Source organism: Fundulus heteroclitus, chromosome 13, assembly GCF_011125445.2.
Source record: "Fundulus heteroclitus isolate FHET01 chromosome 13, MU-UCD_Fhet_4.1, whole genome shotgun sequence".
Taxonomy (NCBI): Eukaryota; Metazoa; Chordata; class Actinopteri; order Cyprinodontiformes; family Fundulidae; genus Fundulus; species Fundulus heteroclitus.
Window position 1 is genome coordinate 36849365 of NC_046373.1, and position 20700 is coordinate 36870064.

The 20700-nt window shown below is 42.9% G+C and overlaps 1 protein-coding gene across 3 annotated transcripts; it reads left to right on the forward strand.

The window, feature by feature from the left end:
• The first annotated feature begins 1548 nt into the window (after window positions 1-1548).
• ppp1r10 (protein phosphatase 1, regulatory subunit 10) lies at window positions 1549-10196 on the forward strand. 3 transcript variants are annotated; one of them, XM_021311212.2, is made up of 19 exons: window positions 1549-1637; window positions 1800-2084; window positions 5040-5160; window positions 5254-5340; window positions 5497-5632; window positions 5711-5762; window positions 5848-5937; window positions 6015-6143; window positions 6233-6338; window positions 6464-6567; window positions 6654-6784; window positions 7002-7161; window positions 7341-7484; window positions 7618-7864; window positions 7953-8028; window positions 8116-8322; window positions 8447-8564; window positions 8641-8997; window positions 9153-10196. In XM_021311212.2, coding segments are annotated over exons 2-19 (2403 nt in total). In that variant the 5' UTR covers window positions 1549-1637; window positions 1800-2083; the 3' UTR covers window positions 9290-10196. The 3 variants fall into 3 exon arrangements, with proteins under 3 accessions (XP_021166887.1, XP_021166886.1, XP_012709152.1); XM_021311211.2 differs by having other exon boundaries at window positions 1550-1637; window positions 7953-8040; XM_012853698.3 differs by having other exon boundaries at window positions 1550-1637; window positions 5052-5160; window positions 7953-8040.
• The last annotated feature ends 10504 nt before the right edge of the window (window positions 10197-20700 follow it).

Genomic DNA, 20700 nt, shown 5'->3' on the forward strand with positions numbered 1-20700 from the left:
ATAAGTTAGCAGTCTTGTAGTTCGTAACTGCCTTGTTTTCAACGGTTTTAATGTATTCTTTTTTTTTTTGTTGTTGTCTGTCCTTTTGTGGCTGTTCTGCATCCATGCCTCTCATTTCTGTTTTGTATTGAAACACCTTCTGATTTGCTGCCTTGTGGTTTGTATAATTCTTTCAATAAAAAAAATAAAATAAATAAAAGTAGACGCCTGATTACATGCTGGAGCGCATTCTGCGTTGCCGCCATGTTGGATGGGTCTCTCTTACGCAAGGCTGGCATAGCAGCCAATCAGAGTAAATGCAGAGGGAGCAACTTGACTGGATTTTCTGCAGTTTACGGTTGCAATAACCGGGGATAACTATTAAAAGTATATCACGTGGTATAGATCACCATTTTAAGCTGAGATTGGTTCTGAAGATGAGTTTTTACTTGCCGAGAACAACGCAGAAACCCAACAGATAGACCATAAATACGCAGTATTTGACCAACTAAGGCTGAATCATGTTGCCAAATTAAGTGCCCTGGAGTTACAGAGTGCCAGCAAATGCAAGAAGCTGCTTTAAACAGTTATTTTTTAAAGTTCTTAAGCTCCAGTCCTAGTTGCAAGCAGGGTAGTGTAAGACACTGGAATGACCTGGAAATTTTAAACAACACTTTTCCAGGCTTTCAAAAAAAAAAAGAAAAAAAAAAAAAAAAGAAAAAAAAAAAGAAATTATTGTTGTTGTGTAGAGAAGGCTAGGGATTGTACATGTGAGAGAGAATGAAATAAATTTAAATGAACAATCCAACTTCTCTCTATATTAAAATGTACAATGTTTTAATTCATCATTATGTAATACCACACACCTCTTTGTTTAAGAGCATAGAACAGTATCTCAGCATGAAGCACATATTCATTTACATATTTAATAATATACCATAGCACATGTCTCTATTTGTTAAATAGCATAAAACAAAGTAGTTCAGTATGAAATCACATATTTATATATTATATGCCATATGTATGTAAGTTGAAGACCATACATTTATGAAATATGTTATTAAAATAACATATTGGAGCATGAAAACATGTTTTTATGTGTAACACCGTCCTGTATCATAAGAATATCTCTGCCAATTGTAACAAACCTAACCGTGAGAAAATCGGTTAAAAATTCAGGGAGTTATGATTTATTTTAGTAGGGCAAACAGCTTCCTCAGTACAAATAAATGCACTGGGGTCGCGTGAGAGACCCATCCAAAATGGCAGCCGCACTGAGCCGTCAGCTGGGGCGTCTACATCTATGTATGTGACGACCAAACCAGTCGCCATCTTGAAACGACATTATATACTAAATTTCTATATGAAATCTTGATTACAACCTCGATGCAATCATCAAAATATCAGAGTAGTTTTATTGGGTACAAGATATTTCAAAAAGAAGCAGGTTTAAAATGGTGTCTAAGCCTTTGAGAATGTTTTTTTTTTCCACCATGTGAGATACGCCATTTCGTCCTTGAGCAAAGAGGCAAGGTCGGTTTTCCACCATTTTGTTTTCGCTGCTCTAGACAAAAACCATTGGTCGTGACGTCAAAAACGTCATGCAGTATAAAACGTAAGTCCCTCCTTTTCAAGCTCATTCCTGGATTTGGTCAAAGGTAAGTGAAGACAGCAAAATATGGGGAACGAGAAGGCGTCAGTGGTTTTTAAATACGAAATATACCGCTGATCAAAATAAAATATCTTAATGTTATACAAAGACGGGGTTGTTTTAACATTCAGTTGAACGTGAATTTGTGTGTTTTTGTGTATTTCTGCAGGTTTGAATTTGCTTTGCCGAAGACTAAGCCGTCGAGGACTTCAAACAGCTCATCTCAATTTCAGTTTTTTTCCCTTCAAGTAATGGACATTTGATTACTCTTTTTGCCTCCAGTTGGTCCAGAAGAAAAGGCTAGCGTTTAGCTAGCACAGCCCAACCCATAAGAAGTCTTTGATGATAATTAAAACCATGAAGGTTGACGACATATAAATGAATTATGAGCTATAAGTGCTTGAAAAAGTACATCATAATATAGCCGAGACGCTGAGGATCTATAGTATCAATAGTAAGTTGACTTTTGAAGTTAAATCCAATGACATTGTTGTAGGTTATGGCTAGCTGTCGGTAGCTAGCTACCAGCTCGTCTTAATAGTTTGGTTCTAGTATGAGCTCACACACTAAAGAGGACGGCCGCCATTGCTCCGCTTCTTTGTGTGTGAGACAGGATGGACAAATTGTTCTAATAAAAGTTTAAACAGGATATTTGTAGTATTTTCATAAGCAATCTGTTTATAAAGATTGCCCCAAGCATAGAAGGAAAGCAAATTACACGAATTCGGACATTACTTGGGAAAAAAATCGTTTCATAGAGGTTCTTCCAAGGATCGAACAACTACCGCAATCTGCACATAAAGATTGCGGTAGTGTTTGGGTTGTGGACACAATATAAAGCCTTTTGATAAATGTAGGACATGGACACTGAGCATGGTGTAGTCGGCAATCTGTGGATAAAGATTGCAGCGGGATGGTGACCCAGCCGTACATCGAAGCACAAACATTTGGATTGGCCAGTATTTGCTTTCCGTCCTCGGACAACTCGCCGCTAACTTTCCGGAGGAAGATTTTGATGTTTTTTTTTTTTTTCTTAAGGTTTTCGGAACGAGCATAGACTTCTCTGGGGTGTAGTTCGCTGATCACTGGTATCGGCCATCCCCGTGTTGGCAACGTGAGCCATTATTTGTGAAGGGACTGCTGAGCGGCGGAGGTGGTGGAGGGGGCGGGGCTTATGGCGCTCAGCCTGCTGAGCAAGGGGCAGGCTGCTGCTGCTAGGCTGCTGGGGCAGTCAGGGCAGCCCCAGCCTTTACAGGATAGGAGCATGGAGCTTCGTTCACTGTAGTTGTTTGATTCTATGTGTCAGGGGAAAACAATCATTTGTCTTGATGTTTTAGCCATTCTAATTTTACAAACTACTAAGGTTTATACAGTTAATCCACCCAGATTATTGAAATAAGTGCAGTACCTTCACGGTGTGATCCAACTTTTCCCCACCTAACTGGGTCATGTTTTTTTCTCACAGTGGCATTATGCATTTGTGTAACAATTGTGACATTTACAGGGTGTCAGGTATTTGCAGTGTTGTGGAGATGTGAGACAATATAAAACTTCTACTACAACAGTAACACGGGTAAGACCTGATTAATAGAATCTGACATTTCCATTTCAACTAGTTTCCTGCAGGACTACAGCTTCTGCACCTGTAGACGTCTGCACAAAATAGTTAAGTTATGAACAATCAGAGACAAATGCATGCTTTTGAAGCATCACCTGCATAATGACATCTTATTTTAACGTTGTCAAATCACTTAAAAACCCTACTTTGGTTTCTAAATAGGTATGGCAGCTATTCATTTGAGGCTTTTTAGACCGTTGCCTTGAAGTGTTTCACTGCAAACTACATTGGGAGTTACTTACTGTGTCCCTTTAACATGTACACTAAAGTTGAAAAGTATTCATACTCTTGGCAGATGAGATTTTAAATCATTTTTACCTGACCAAGAAGTTTGTTGAGACTGGTGTTGCTTAACAGATGAAAAAAAGTGTAAAAAGCAGGAATTTTGGAAAAGAAAACCTTTTATTTAAAAAAAATAGCATGTTGAACACTGTTATTAATCAGAAAACTTGTTGGCATTGCAGTAATCAACCAGTTTAATTGTTGGCCTGCTTTTTGTAGACTTCCACTGGTACTTTTCCCACTGATCTTTGATAAAAAAGCCAACTGTAAATGTGCCTGGAGTGTGGATCACTTGGGCCTAAACTAGGTGGTGACAACAATTTCTCTCTATTCCTAACAGTAACTACGAGGCACTGTTGCGTAATGTGGATAAGCATTCCTCCTGATCACAGCAGACTCGTACAGTTCCTGATCACTTTAAAATGGTAATTATCAGATCAAAGTGGTAGATCAGCGGCCTTCATGCTACCACAATCTTTATGCAGGCCGCCTGTGGGACCCATCTGGTTTTCTCGCCCTGCCGGTCTGAGTAGCTGTCAGACCAGCAGCACTAGATGTGTTCAGCTGAAAGAAACCCATTTCAGCTTAGAACTTGTTTATTAGAGAACTGTCAGTCATTTGTTAGCGTTTTACATCAAAACTCAGAACCATTTAGGCATTAAAACTTAGCTGGGAGGTGTGCCGAAATTCTTGTCCTTGTATCAACATAAAGAGTGAAAATAGATATATTTTATTCTTGAACCTTCTAAATAAAAAGTAAGCTCAATAAATGTATGTTTGTTGGATGTGATTCATGGATTGGTTTTCTAAACACTGCGTTGTCTCTCATTTTGTGCGTTTAACCTAAAGTGGAATAAAAATGGTGCTGTCTCTCTCACACACACACACACACACACACACACACACACACACACACACTGGATGGGTTGCTCTCTGGCAGCAGAGATGGGGCGGTGATCTGGACCGCTTCCTGCTCAGCTGATTTTCCTAGAGTTTAGGCAACATCTGGGATGAGCTGTAGCACGAGGCAACGCTGCAGAGTGTTGTCAGCAGCAGGGTGTTATGGCTAGGATGGAAGAGCTGTCCGTGGATGTTTCCCCTGGCTGGCATTTAGATGCTGCTGCTGCTGTGTGTGACCGGGAAAGGCTCTGTGTTTTAGAGGGTTGGTCTTGTGGAAGGTGGATCCACCGTGGCACCTGCTCTGAACCAGAGGGGACGAGTTGGTGCGCTCAGGCAGCCTCCATCTTTGGGTACCGATGGATTCTCTGATGCTGACATGTTATTCTGTTCTGGTCTCGGTCCGACTGACTGCTGGCTTTTGTTTGTTTTACACAAAGTTGTCTCTATATGCTGGAAGAGAACAAGATGAACATTTTCCATCTATGGTCATACATATTTCATTTATAGTCTGTTTATAGCATGTTTGGCAGGATATAGCCAAGAATCCTGTGTGAGCCGTTCAACATTTGCTGCTTTTTCCATGTTGCCGCCTGTATTTATTGTGTGAAGTGTGTGTTTCAGACATGGCGAAGGGACCCGTTGACCCCAGGGAGATCTTGAAAGGTGTCGAGGCCCTGCTGGGAAAGGACGGAGAGCTCCGCAGCCTGGAGGGCGTCCCCAAGGTGTTTAGGTGAGGAGCTCACCCCTCCCTGACGTAACTGATCCCTGCTCCGGCTGTTTCAAAGGGGCCAACACCTTTTCACTGCTTTGTTTTTCACTGCAGCTTGATGAAAGCCTCTACTAAGATGGTCAGCAGGTGTATGTACCTCAACGTGTTGCTGCAGACCAAGTCCCACGATGTTCTGAACAGGTATGACTGCTACACAGGCTATCTCCTGCCAATGATAATCCTGCATAAGAGGAGCTGGCTTCCTGTCGCACTGAAGCACTTCCTGCAACAACAGCCCATGTAATCCTGTTCACCGTCTCAGCCGTGATTTTAAAACGAAGCCCTTCCTTCATCCAGGTTCATCAGAGTTGGCGGCTACAGGCTGCTCAACTCCTGGCTCACCTACTCCAAGACCACCAACAACAGCCCTCTGCTGCAGCTCATCCTGCTCACGCTGCAGAAGCTGCCTCTCAAAGTAGACCACCTGAAACAGGTAAAGCCTGCTTTGGCCCACGGCCGGCCTCAGGTCCAGCCACATCTAGGTATCTCATCAGCGTTCCTTATTTTCCAGAACAACACCGCCAAGCTTGTGAAGCAGCTGAGCAAAAGTGCAGAAACTGAAGGTGAGTTTACTGTAAGGCTCCATACTAAAGACATGTTGGTGTGTGTGTGTGCTGCAGCATAATTTACCAGAACCTTTGTTTTCAGAGCTGAGGAAGTTGGCGGCTGTCCTGGTGGATGGGTGGATGGCCACCATTCGTTCCCAGAGTGTCTTGAGCAGTGGCACATCCCCTGCTGGTACACACCCACTTCCTTTTGGTTCAACCGCAGACTGAAAGCTCTACCGCCCATAACACTTTCCTGCTGTCTTTAAGATAAGAAAAAGAGGAAAGAAGAGAGCAAGGTGCCGGTGAGGGATGTGAAGGAAAAGAGTGGAGATGAGAGCAAGAAGAAGGAGAAATCCAAAGCTCACGCCCCTAGCCATACAAAGATCCGATCCATAGGTACGCTTGACTTAAGCAACAGTGATGCTGTGGGATGTGTATATATTTTTTGTGTCTAACAATGATCTCTGTGTGTCTTTGTTGCTCAGGACTGGAAATGGAGGCTTCTAACCCAGCCCCCCCTAAGAAGACGCCCTCCGCCCCACAGCTGGGTGTGAAGTACATCATACGCCCCCCCCTGCTGAAGAGGCCGAGGTAAGGACCCGTCCAGCTGCTGGCTTGTTGTCTCGCTTCATTTCTGGATGGCGTGTTGTCATAACCAATCTAGTTCTACTGTCAGTGCGCTGGCTTCACCGCTGATCATGTTTCTGCTCACCTAGCTCTGGTCCTTCAGACGCTCCGCCGCTTGAGAAAAAATACAAGCCTCTAAATACGCCCTCAAACTCAACCAAAGAGATCAAAGTGAAGATAATTCCAGCTCCACGTACGTTGAACACACAAAGCAAAGCAGCTTGTGATTTCTAGTTGATGGAGTAGATGTGTTGATGGGGTGGTTTGGTTTCATTGCAGCAATGGAAGCTACGGGCTTCCTGGATGCCCTGAACTCAGCCCCAGTACCTGAGATCAAGATCAAGAAGAAGAAATCCGTGGGTTCTACTAGTCCTGCTAACACCAAAGCTGTCTCACCAACATCCACCAAGGTACTGACTAAGTGTCCTAAAGCTGCACACATGTGAGCTGGCCATCAGCCCCAAAGAGCAGAGCACATCTGCTGCTGCCCCACATCTGGCAGGGAGTCTGAAACACCCAGAGTTAAACCCGTCCCCCCGTCCCGTCCCGTCATTTGGACTGTCCTTAAAAACTCTGAACTAAAACTTGTTTTTACCACCAGCTGCTCACGCCTTCTTCTGTCCTCAGGCCAACCCATTGGACAGCAAAGCTGCTGGCTACCCTCCATCCTCAGCTAGACCGCCATCTCCAGAAGCAGCTGCTTCCACCACCGCTGCTGATGAGAACCAGGAACCAGAGCAGCCTTCCACCCCCGTTCCTGCTGAGGACCCAGAGACCGCCGACAACAGTATGGCCCAAACCATTTCATCCATGTTATCAATGTGTGCTTTGACCCGGAACCACCTCAGTCTAAAAATGATGTCAGAACAAAGCCAACTACCTGGGTGGACCCTTGGTTTGTGAAAGCCTGCTGGCTACCAGCCAGGGATAAAAAGCAAAATAACATAGCCTGTCTGTCTGTTGTAGCTGAGAAGCCCAATGCCCTGGCAGAACCCCGCCCAGAGGAAGAGGGCCTGACCAAGAAAGGCAAGAAGAAAAAAACGGTTCACTGGGCTGAGGAGGAGCAGCTCAAGCACTACTTCTACTTTGACTTGGATGAGACAGAGAGAGGTGAGACATTTGTGTGTGAATAAAAGCGATTTTGCAGCAGCAGCATAGGAAGTACGTGTCCTGCTGCTAATGGCTGTGCTGGAGTTCTGGTCCTTCAGTCCCTTTAAACCATGCAATTACGTTTCATTTCTAGTCAACGTTAACAAGATTAAGGATTTCGGCGAGGCTGCGAAACGAGAACTTATGATGGACAGGCAAACCTTTGAGATGGCTCGTCGGCTTTCACACGATGCCATGGAGGAAAGGGTCCCCTGGACCCAACCAAGACCGCTGACCCTGGCTGGCAGTTTGGTCACCCCTGGAGCCAACAGCACAGAGAAACACACCCAGAGAGAGCGTGAGATGGGCATCCTGCAGGAGATCTTCCTTAGCAAGGAGAGGTACGGGCACAGCTTTTAGCCTTTTTAATCAATATACATCTATAGAGTTCATACTGAAGAGTCTCTACATGTCTTTTCTTTTCATTAGTGTACCTGACAGTCCTCATGAGCCAGACCCAGAACCATACGAGCCCATGCCCCCCTGTCTCATTCCTCTGGACGAGGTTAGCACACAGGTAACCAGAAATAATTCTTTATTGTTGGCATTTCTTATCTAGTCCACTAAATGCTGCATGTGGTCTTCCCTACAGGACCCCTCTATGGTGGATGACGGCTATGGTGAGCCTGCAGACTCGGGACTGCAGCAGGCCCAGAGCGAGCGGTCCAAGCTGCCGCCTGTCCTGGCCAACCTCATGGGGAACCTGAGCAACAACTCCCGCAGCCCCCAGGCCTCCACTGCCACCGCCAACCCCGCAGCTCCAGTTGTCAATGTTCAGGAGTTGCTCTCATCCATCATGGTACACAGGAGATTTTACTAACATGCTAGTTTTCAGCTCTGCTCAGGCGCCACCACACGGTGGTCTCAGTGCGGTGCAGAAGACGTGGCTGTGTCTCAGGCTAACACCGCTTGTCTGTCCCCAGGGAGCCTCTGGGAGTCAGTCTACCGAGGAGCTGATAAAGCAGCCAGACTTCTCCGACAAGATAAAGCAGCTGCTGGGTTCTCTGCAGCAGAGCCAGAGCCAGAGTGAACCACCTCCAGGTAAACACACTTCCTCATGGCCCATCCATGCCGTCGCCCTCCAGGCACCACCTAATGTTGGCTTCCACCTCTCCAGTCAACCAGGGGCTCCTCGGACACGGCCCGGGCCCCAACAACATGGCCAACATGCACATGCAGGCGCCCATGAACGGAGGCTACCCGCCCAACAGCTCGCCAGGTCCTCGCTTTAACCACCCCCCTCCCCCACACAACCACGGCCCGCCTTTCAACAATGCCGGAGGTCCCCGCATGATGGGGCCCCGCCCGGGACAGGGTAGAGGAGAGAATGGAAATTACTGGGGAGACGAGCCCATGAGAGGAGGGCCCCACAGAGGAGGACACTTCCACCGAGGAGGCCGGGGCCGCGGAGGAGAGCTGGGTTTCAGAGGCAGGGGCCGCGGAGGGCCCAGAGGAGGACACAACAACATGAATGGTATGTGGAGCCAGGTGATGGCAGCAGAGAGCAAGTCAGCCTTCTGTTTGCCTTCTGCTGACGCTGCTCTGACATGTTCTACTCAGCGTACAGCAGATTGAGCGAGAGAATTACGAACGGCCGCTGTCTTGTTCTAACCGTCTCTTCTCTCACAGATATGTCCAAACGGCCCATATGTCGTCACTTCATGATGAAAGGAAGCTGCAGGTATGAAAGCAACTGTGCCTTCTACCACCCTGGCGTCAACGGCCCACCACTACCACCAAACTATTCTAACCAGCACGGCCACTAGGTGGCACTGTTGCTGGCCCAGTTTTCCTCTGAACACGCAGGAATCACCAAGATCTGCATCTGCTGACGGCAGCCGTGAGCAACAGCAGCTCTCCCAGACCTGCAAGATGACCAGAGAAGAGACTACAGCCTTCTGGTTCTCATTGTCGCTTTTTTTTTTTGAACTGAGACTGAAACAGCCCCCCCCCCTCCACTGACCACTATGTTTGAGTCGCTGCAGCTATTTATTGACTTACCCTGCTCTGCACTTCATGCCATGAATATCACTGACCAAATGAATTTTGGCTTGTTTCCATGTAGTTTCAGCCAGTATGAGAGGTGAAGCAGAGCTGTAATAAAGCTGAGCAGGGTTCCATGCACACTTCTGCATGCAGCTCATGTTGGTCTCAGGATGTGCAGGTGGAACAGCACAATCATGGCATGACTGCTCATTATCCTGGAGCTACGGCCTGTAACTTGTGTACTCATGTGTTGTCAGTGTTAGAGACCATGGATCCGTCTGTGGGTCACCTATAACAAGTGTTTTCTGTGAAAACAATTCTTTTTTTTTGTCTCTTGTGGGACTTTGAGAATGTAATGTTAAATGTTGCTCCCTCCTACCTTTTTTTATACAGGCTTGGCCTTTGAACCTCTGTTAAATGTCTTCATTTTTTGTCAGTACATATTGGTATGAATACACAACACATTCATATATATATATATAATAGAGAGAGAGAGACGTTTTCTTTTTCAGTTAGATTTTTGCACACGATATGAAGAATTGTTCAACTCTTGACTATTGGTTTTTTACATTTAGCCTCAGATTATAGACTGTTAAATCCAGAAATATTTTGGTGTCCTCAATTTTTTCTTTGGTTTTTAAATATTTTACTAAAAATGATTAAACATTTGATTATTTTGAGGCCTTATCAGGGCTTAGATTGGTTCGTGTGCACAATGGCTGGTATTCTGAACTAGAACCTTTGTACATACGGAAAATGAAGCACCAGCTGTGGAACAAAAGAAAGGTCCTGGAAATAACTTCTATATTCAATTCAGTTGTGATTTATTATTTCCTTCTCTAAGCCATGGATGTGGAATTCCCTACAAGATCAGGACATGAAAATGAATAACAGATTTAGTTATTGCAGAGAAAGCCAGTTAAAGGAAATGGCTTCATGGAGACCCAATTCAGCTGTAGTTGGCTTTAACAGCAGAAGTTATGCAGCAGCTCATTAGAGACGACATTATACAGTTTATTAATCCGGTCAACTTTATAGCCATGTCAGAAACTTGGATCAAGCCAGAGAAATGGGTGAATTTACAAATGGATTGTTGTGAATTGAAATATTAGAACAGAGCAAACAAGTGGAGTATATATGGAGAGAAAAAATCAGGTAGTGGAGAGTATGGCAGTAGCCATTGATGATCTGTTGGGACGCATCACTGGAGCTCTGGATAGAAAATCTGAAAAATATTGTTACTGGCTGTGTTTATAGGGCTGAAGGATCTGGTGGGGATGTAGTTAAAGAGTGGATGGAAAACGTTTATGTGTAGAGATTATTAATCTGGTTAATTCAAAAAATACATTGATAAGAGTTTATCAAGAGTATGTACAGTTTGGGCTCATATCCAAAAATCACCAGCCCCAATATTGTGCTACATTAATAGATCACATAAAAATATTGTGACCAATAATGTACCAAGTGGACGCCTGTATTGTTATAGTGATCAACTTCCTGTTTTTATTGTCTATGACGATAATGCTAGAAAAGTAGGGGGAAAAACAGCCACTTAAATTTCTACAGTATAAAAAAACACAAATGCATTTAAAATGACCTACTAAAACAAAACAGGGATGGAGGACACCAACAAAGCATGATATAACATGTTTATAAGGATATTTGTATTGACCGGTGAACCATGTTATTTGACAACAAACAGACAAGCTATGCATTGCTTCAGTTGTAAAAGTTAACTGCCAAGAAAAACGGTCTTTACAAACAATAATTAGAAAAAGATTGCAAGTACAAAAAAAATTTAAAATAATTTTCGAATCTCCAAAAAGGAATAATATAAAATATATAAGAAGGAAACTATTGGACTTATTTTGAAAGTATAAAAAGAAACTAAATAAATGGAAATAGTGCGTTTAATACATTTTTGTAAATGTTGGCCCAGTGTTGTCTGGGAAAAAAACTTTTAAATGTGACATTAGCTTTGAGAGAGAAAGTTACCAATGGCTGGCTGCCTTCAGTTGAATTTTCCGTCAGGGTTTTTTCTTTTTTTTTTTCTTTTAGGAAGGAGAATCTTATTTTCTCCAGTTGAGTAAAATCCTGCCAGGATTCCAGAAGATCTGCAGCAGCTATACCAAATAGGCCTGACACATTTTTGTATAATTGGAATATTTCTCTGGGGATCCTGATGAAGCATCCATTCAACTGGAGATAAATTGGGAGAATTAGGGTATGAAAGGTTGTTCTGTATAACACAGCTACAGTACCTGCCTGTAGATGTTTATAGGATTGTGATCTTGGAATAAATCTCAATAAATTAGAACATGCACTTCCAAAAGGCTTTTTTTTGTCAGATTAAAGGTACCTTTTGAAAAACAGTGCAAACCTTTAAGCAGATATTAAACATACTTTCTATTAAGCCCCCATTTCTGCATGAACAAGTTTGCTTTTTTTATTGGTCTAATCTTTAATGTGTTTTTATTAGCTGGAGGTGGAAAAAATCATAACAGAAATAAAGGCTTCAAAACATCATTCTGTCGTAATTTATAATAATAATAATATTCATATAATGTGTTTCTATTGGTGAATTGAATTACTGAAATTAACTTTCCAAAAATATTTCAATTTATGGAATATGACTGTACATGTTCTCTGTATCTGTTCAAATTATGGAAATATTTCATCTATGAACATATTTGAGAAGCTATGGATTCCTTTCTGTTGCCATTTTACTCCAAGTTATTTTGATGCAGTCAGAGTTTAGAGATAAATCAGTGATAGCAAACTGCTCTTTCTTCTAACAAGGTCTGTCAGCCTGCACGGCTGCTTTTTATATTTGGGGTGAGTTGTTTACCTCATTATGGGACTGGCCTGGCAGACACTAAGTCAAGAGCTTGTTGAGCAGCGAAGGAGGAGGTTTAAGGCTGTCCTGTAGTGAGGGCATAATATGAGTGCATTTAAGTGCATCACTATGCATCAATAGCTCAGGTTACCGACAGAGTTAAAATGACTTCAGGATGAAAAGCCGCGTCCACATTCATATCAAAGGGTTGGTTTGTTGGATACTGCTATAGATCTGCATCTGGTCATATCTCCTGTTTGTGGGATTCATGGACAGGTTCTGAAGGCCCAGTCCTAGAGAAGAGGGCATCTGGGCTGGGTTACCTTTCAATAAATTCACAGGTATCCAGATGAAGAGTTCATCTCAACATCTTCCCACCACTGCAAAAACACGGGCCATTTCCAACACAACACAATGTGTGGAATAACATTTTTTATTATTTTGGTATAACCCTGATGAAGGCCACAAGCTAAAACGCATTGGTCAGCAAATAAAGTTATTTCCCTGTACTCCAAGTGTTGTTGGGGTCTTCAATTTACCAGAACTTTGACCCTTTTTCTTGGTGTCCACATTACTGCACCAGAAGAAAAAGGAGGTGAAGGGAAAAACGGGCTAGAAATGGATTAACACTTACTTTTGTGAATCTGTTTGGAAACTGTCCTACTTTGGGTGAACCTACAAACACTAATTTGTTGTAGCATATTGTGGTGGCAGGTGGCATATTCAGTTCAGTGGCCCTTATCTTTACAATGTCACGGGGAGGCTGGTGCCTATCTGCAGCGGTCATTGGGCCTGTGGGAGATACATTATCAAAGTCCAGCAAGAGTTACACCCAGGACGGTCCATCAGAGGGCAGTATTTAGACCCACAAGACAAACAACCATCCACACACTTGCTCTACCTAAATGCAAGGATTACCCTATGAGCCCAACAGAAATGTCTTTGGACTTTGAAGTTGGAGTACTCAGAAAACCCATCCATGCACACGGGCAGTGGTAGACTTAGCAATTTTAGGGCCCTTGGCAAACATTTGTGATGGGGCCCTCCTCCAAGTCTGCCCTGAGTGGGAAGGGTTCTGCAGGGCTTCATGCTCTAATACTGTCTGTGAGCCAGACATTAGCGCAACATTTTCCTGTAGTCCCTCCCCAGGCCTCTACAGCTAAAGACTCAGAGACGTGAGCCTACAGCATTCAATAATAAATGAGCATATTCATCAGGAGGGAGACGTCAATCAACAAGCAGGCTCACCAGCGTTCCCAATACAATGTTTGATGCTCCTCAGTCAGCAATGCTGCTGCTCTGTATAGGAGGCGTGGCTTTTAGCGCCTTAGAGGAGGGCATAGGGGCTAACGTGGGTGAAATATCCCTCCATCTCTCCTTGTTTAGGACTAGATATGGACTATACCTTATAATTGTGATATAGAAAAAATATTCATAGTACTACATTTGTCTCAGCCATATACACTGTGCAGTAAATTATTGGGAATCAAACCAAAGACGTTTTCTATCATTTTAAATGCTTGACATTTGTTAAAAGTAGTTGAATTGAAGGATGAAGTGACACAAAGTTTAGGACATTTGACTGAAGGAGACAATGACAGCTTTCTGGGATATTTAGAAAACATTTGCTCATTTTGCTCTTCCGCTTGACAACATGTGTTCTTAAACTAAGAGAAACACAAAAAACGTTTATAAAGTTATAAACAACTGCTACTCCCTTTTTACCACCATTTTTACAATCAACTTAAACCTTTAGCCTGTAGAGTCAACAGGCTAAAGCTAGTAATAACAGTAATAATAGTAATGGGTTAGTTTAATTTCCCTGAGAATTGCTTAGTCTGACTTCGAGCTGAGATAGCTGGGATGTATATTTTTGGAAAGAATTAACATGTTCCACTGGTTTTCCATCTTGTTCCCTGTAGAATTTTACCCATAGCCACAGCTCTGTTGATCCATCCATTCCCTTAGCTCTTAGTAGTAACGATTTTATGGGATTCTTCATAAATAAAATTTATGCCATTAAAAATAAAATAATTGGCATCCTCCCAAACATGATTACCTCATCCTCAGTAAGTGAGGCAGCATTGGAGGAATCTTTAGAACCTGCGCAGTGTTTGAAATGTTTAGAAGCAGTAGAGCTTTCTGAGCTATCTAAAATTTTAGCTTCATCTAAACCTTCTACCTGTATGTTAGACCCAATCCCAACCAAGTTGTTTAAGGAGGTATTCCCTCTGATCAGTGGCACTATTTTAGACATGATTAATCTATCCTTAGTAAATGGATATGTACCACAGGCTTTTAAAGTAGCTGTTATTAAACCTTTACTTAAGAAACAATCTCTTGATCAAGATGAGTTAGTAAATTACAGACCTATATCTAATCTTCTTTTCTAATCTAAAATTCTTAAGAAAGTAGTTGCTAATCAACTCTGTGAACAGTTAAAAAGCAATGACCTACTTGAGGAGTTTCAGTCAGGCTTCAGAGCTCATCATAGCACTGAAACAGCTCTGGTGAAGGTCACTAATGATATTCTCATGGCCTCAGATAATGGACTTGTGTCTGTACTTGTCCTGTTAGATCTCAGTGCTGCGTTTGATACAGTTGATCACAATATTCTCCTACAAAGACTTGAGCATACTGTAGGGATTAAGGGAAAAGCATTAGGCTGGTTTAAATCTTATCTGTCAGACAGATTCCAGTTTGTTCATGTTAATAATAAATCTTCCTCAAACTCTAGGGTCACCTGTGGAGTACCACAGGGTTCAGTCCTTGGACCAATTCTCTTTACTATATATATGCTTCCGATCGGCAAAATTATTAGACAGCATGGGATTATTCATGCAGCATGGGATTGGGGGCGACTGTGGCTTGGTGGGTTGAGTAGTTGTCTAGCAATCTGAGGGTTGTGGGTTCGATTCCAGCTTCCCCCTGCCACATGTCGATGTGCCCCTGGGCAAGGCACTTAACCCCAAGTTGCCTACCGAGCTGCGTCTCGGTGTATAAATGTGTGTGCGTTAGTGAGAGCGACTGGGTGAATGTGGCTATAGAGTACAGCGCTTTGGGTGGTCAACATGACTGGAAAAGTGCTATATAAGTTCAGTCCATTTACCATTAATTTCCACTGTTATGCTGATGACACTCAGCTATATTTATCCATAAATCCTGATGAATCCAATCAGTTACTTCGACTGCAGTCATGTCTTGATGACATCAAAAGCTGGATGACTTTAAATTTCCTGCATTTAAATTCTGACAAGACAGAAGTTGTAATCTTTGGGCCAGAGTCTTCAAAAAATAAAGTTCTTAATCAATCACTTAATCTGGATGGCATTAACTTGGCCTCTGGTAATAAAGTAAAAAATCTTGGTGTTGTTTTCGACCAAGACATGTCATTTAAATCCCATATTAAACAGGTTTCCAGAGTTTCCTTTTTTCACCTCAGGAATATCGCCAAAATTAGAAACATTCTGTCCAGGAGTGATGCTGAAAAACTGGTCCATGCATTTGTTACTTCAAGGCTGGACTATTGTAATTCTTTACTATCAGGAAGTCCACAAAATGCAGTTCAAAGCCTTCAGCTGATCCAAAATGCTGCAGCAAGAGTTCTGATGAAAATCAACCAGAGGGATCATATTTCTCCAATTTTAGCTTCCCTTCATTGGCTTCCTGTTAAATCAAGAATAGAATTTAAAATTCTCCTTCTAACATATAAAGCCCTTAATAATCAAGCTCCATCATATATCAGAGCTCTGATTACCCCATATGTTCCTAACAGAGCACTTTGCTCTCAGACCGCAGGTCTGCTGGTGGTTCCTAAAGTCTCTAAAAGTAGAATGGGAGGCAGATCCTTTAGCTATCAGGCTCCTCTCCTGTGGAACCAACTCCCAGTTTTGGTCCGTGAGGCAGACACCCCGTCTACTTTTAAGACTAATCTTAAAACTTTCCTTTTTGACAAGGCTTATAACTAGAGTGGCTCATGTTACCCTGAGCTACCTCTATAGTTATGCTGCTATAGGCTTAGGCTACTGGAGGACATCAGGATCTATTTTTCTCACTCTATAGAGTTCTACTGTTCTCCAGTTTTGCATTATGTGTTGTCATTTCTGCTTTAACTTTCTGTTCTCTCTCTTTTCTCTTCATAGTAGGTACACCTGGTCTGACGTTCTGTTAGCTGTGACATCATCCAGAGAAGACAGATCACCCGCTACTACCATCTAATGTAGAACAGATTACTGGATCAATGTGTGCTTCTGTGCTTTTTTGTTTCTCTTGTTGTGTCTCTGCTCTGTCTTCTGTAACCCCAGTCGGTCGAGGCAGATGACCGTTCATACTGAGCCCGGTTCTGGTTCTGCTGGAGGTTTTCCTTCCCGTTAATGGGTGGTTTTTCTTCCCACTGTCGCTTCATGCTTGCTCAGTATGAGGGATTGCAGCAAAGCCATGTACAATGCAGACGACTCTCCCTGTGGCTCTACGGTTCTCCAGGGGTGAATGCTGCTTGTCGGGACTTTGATGCAATCAACTGGTTTCCTTATATAGGACATTTTTGACCAATCTTTATAATCTGACCCAATCTGTATAATATGATTGAACTTGACTTTGTAAAGTGCCTTGAGATGACATGTTTCATGATTTGGCGCTATATAAATAAAATTGAATTGAATTGAATTGAATTGAATAGAATGATGGACTTCAGATAGTTTGAACATTTCCTTCAATAACCCTTTCCAGACTGCTGTTTCTCTAAGATGATTGCTAACGATCGCTAAAGACTTGGGAGCAACTGTCTCACACACACACACACACACACACACACACACACACACACACACACACACACACACACACACACACACACACACACACACACACCATCAGATCCGTGTTAACAAGGTGGGGCTGCAGCTGATGAATGTGAAACGTTATTAGGCGTATCTTAACCGGTCCAAGCCCATACGAGCCTGGAAGAGCAAATATTGACCATGGTACTGTTAGAACAAACAATAAACCGGACTGAAAGGAAGAGTTAGGACACCTCAGCACATCCTGTTACAGGTGAGCGTTACAGGACAGCATTTGTTTGTTCTGTTCCTTGATTGTTGAAGAGCTGCATCAGAACACTTGAATACTTTGATGTATATTCAGAAAATAACCAACTGATAAAACAAAACTGGAGAGGAGATGTAAATGAAAGAAATCTTTTTAATGTGTTGTTCATTCAAGTAACCAGGTCCTTCTGTGGTGTAGTGGGCCAAGTTACATCATGATATGAGGGACACAAGCGTGAATCCTGATTGTGGCAGGAAGGGGATCTGCTGTGAACTCTATCCAGTCAGTGTGTGAGTTGTAATGACCTCTGATATCGGAGCAGCTAAAAAGATTCACTCACAATTATTAAAGTGACCGAATGACTCCAATCCCAGCATGCAATGGGCAGGAGGTATTCATTTATTCTACCCAAGATCCAACAAAGATCATCCATTTGAAGATGCTTCAATCTTTTTTGTCCCCTCCATGTTTAGGTAAGAATACCCTGAACAATGATTACTCAGGTAGAGCGTGAGGGATCAAAAGATTACTGCAATAGTTTAACATTACAAACAATTACAATTCTAATCCAGTATTTAACAGCATCCAGTGTTTATCAGCACTCTTAAAATGTAGTGTTTATTATTTAAATTGAAACATTTATCCTACTATATTTTATCTCCATTCTATTTTTCTTTTTGCATTGTGTTTATGTATTTTAGCATTCAGTTTGTATCTTATACTCTGCAACAGTGATTTCTGTAGAGCACTTTGGTCAACCCCGGTTGTTTAAAATGTGCTTTATAAATAAAGTTTGAGTTGAGTTAAGTGTTTATTTCTGGAAAGCCTTACCTGCCAATTCCCATTCTGACCTTTATTTTATTGGATTTGATCTTAGTTTGGGAGAAGCACAGCAGTCTGCCACTGAAACTTCTGCAGGACCGTAAAACATCATGTGGAAGTTATCATGACAGACAGGTTGCATGTCTCCTGCTATGTTCATCCTTGTACCATCTGAGAAGAGATCCAGAAGCATGAGAGTGAAGGCTGATTGACTGTTAATCAGCTTTTCTCATGGCAACTGGGCCTGTATACCATTAACATGTTATGGTACTTATTCATTGTTCTAATTAGCTACAGATTTGTGATATTCAGTTCTGTTTTTATGTGACACTGTAATTAATGAATAGTTGAAAATCATTCATTAAAGAAATAATTAATGAATTCATTCATTTGTTCGTTCATTCATTGATTAGTTTTCCTGTTAGTTCATGCAGTTACAAAGATCCGGTTAAGGATTTGCTCCGCTTGATAAACCTTTCATAGGGTCTGCCAGACTGGAGCTGATGTCGTCCATCGGGGAAATATAAGCAACAGTCTGGAGTTTCTAAAAATGATAAAGACAACTTCATGGCAGCAGGTGTTCAGACTGTGGCCAAAGGTACTGGCATGCTGGAAAAAGAAGAAAAGAATGGAAGGAGTGGGTAAAAGGCAGATTGGATGTCCAGGGACTGACTGCAGCCTGAAGAAGAACAACACACCCATTGAGCAGTGGCGCCGCCGCCGGGAGGTTTGGGAGAGGGCTTTTAGTGCAAAAGCTGCTCCTGTAGCTGCCACTATATGTCATTTTGTTCTAAACTGGAACGATTCTTCTGGCCTTCATAATAAATGGTGTCGTTTGCCTGCAGCTTTCCTTTCAGCAGAGAGGACTTGTCTTTGGAGAGGTAGCAGTATGTAAGCCTGAGAAGAAATGTCCATGTAACAGCAGTTTCTTCTTCTCCGCATGATAGAGAGGAAGAAACTGCTCATGACTGTCTGTAGTTGTTAATACAACCTTATTTCAATACAAGCCTATATTAGAAGGCAAATTGCTAAGTCCCACATTGCATACTTTTAACTCAGCTTCTAAATGACAGCAGCATTAAAAGAGCTGAGAGCCTTTTGGAAAAGAACAGTGATCCCAGCTGGCTACCCCTGTCAAAGGCTTAGTAAAGACACCCTGGCACTGACACAAGGTTCCCTGCAGAAGGCACCCATCATGCTGGAAATCAACTAATACACTGAAAGTTAGTTAAAAATATGGATGTGAATGTGCTTGTATACAGGAAAATTATCAAGTTCTACTTAAAAGAAATGTTGAAATTCCTGTTTGCCAAAGTTGACGTGTCTGCATCCGTCTTCTCTAGTGCATCCATGGTCTATATGTACTGAGTTGCACCTTTGTGTAACAGGCAAATCAAATAAAAACCAGTTATCATGGAGCCCTCCAGTGCTGAGTCATCATTAGAATTGAGTTAAACTCCTCTATCCTAAACACAGCCTTGGATCTTGGATCTGAAGTACTCTTTCATGTTTGATGGAAGCATTTTCATAAAGGTTATTAATGCAGGGACTAGACTTTAAGCAACAAGCTGACTTGTCCTTGGATTTGAGCCAAACTCTTCCTGTGACCCAAGAACAAACTCAGCAACTTGGAACTGAGATAATCCATCCATCCATCCGTCCATCCGTCCATCCGTCCATCCATCCGTCCATCCGTCCGTCCGTCCATCCATCCATCCGTCCGTCCATCCATCCATCCATCCATCCATCCGTCCATCCGTCCGTCCGTCCGTCCGTCCGTCCGTCCGTCCATCCGTCCGTCCGTCCGTCCGTCCGTCCGTCCGTCCGTCCGTCCGTCCGTCCATCCATCCATCCATCCGTCCGTCCGTCCGTCCGTCCGTCCGTCCGTCCATCCGTCCGTCCGTCCGTCCATCCATCCGTCCGTCCGTCCATCCGTCCGTCCGTCCGTCCGTCCGTCCGTCCATCCATCCGTCCATCCATCCATCCGTCCATCCATCCATCCATAGTCTATACCTACTTGTTGTCACAGGGTTGCTGGGGGCCTGGTGCCTTTCTCCAGAGGTCATCGGGTGAGAGGCAGGGTGGCCCCTGAACAGGTCGCCAGTCCATCACAAGAGCAAGTTAATATCCTGATTAAATACCAATACTTGACAGGCTTTACCTTGAAGAGGCATGGTCCTGTTTAATGTGTGGAGAATCCTTTCCAGAATCATGCTTCCAGAAACCGGGACTATTTGGTGTTTCAGTGAACTTCTGGAACAACAAGTGACAGTTTGTGTTCTGACGTGAACCAGCGTCTGAAGTCATTTATATTTAATACATAGTTATACAGCAAACCACTGTTTACAGTTCTCAGAGTTTCTTTGAGAAAATACACAGAAATTTCAACCCAACAACTTTTTCCGTCAGAGTTCAGTCTGCAAACTGGGAATTGCAGTTGAGAAAGAGATGAAAGGGAGCAGTGAGAAGGAAGGGGGCGGATCCTCA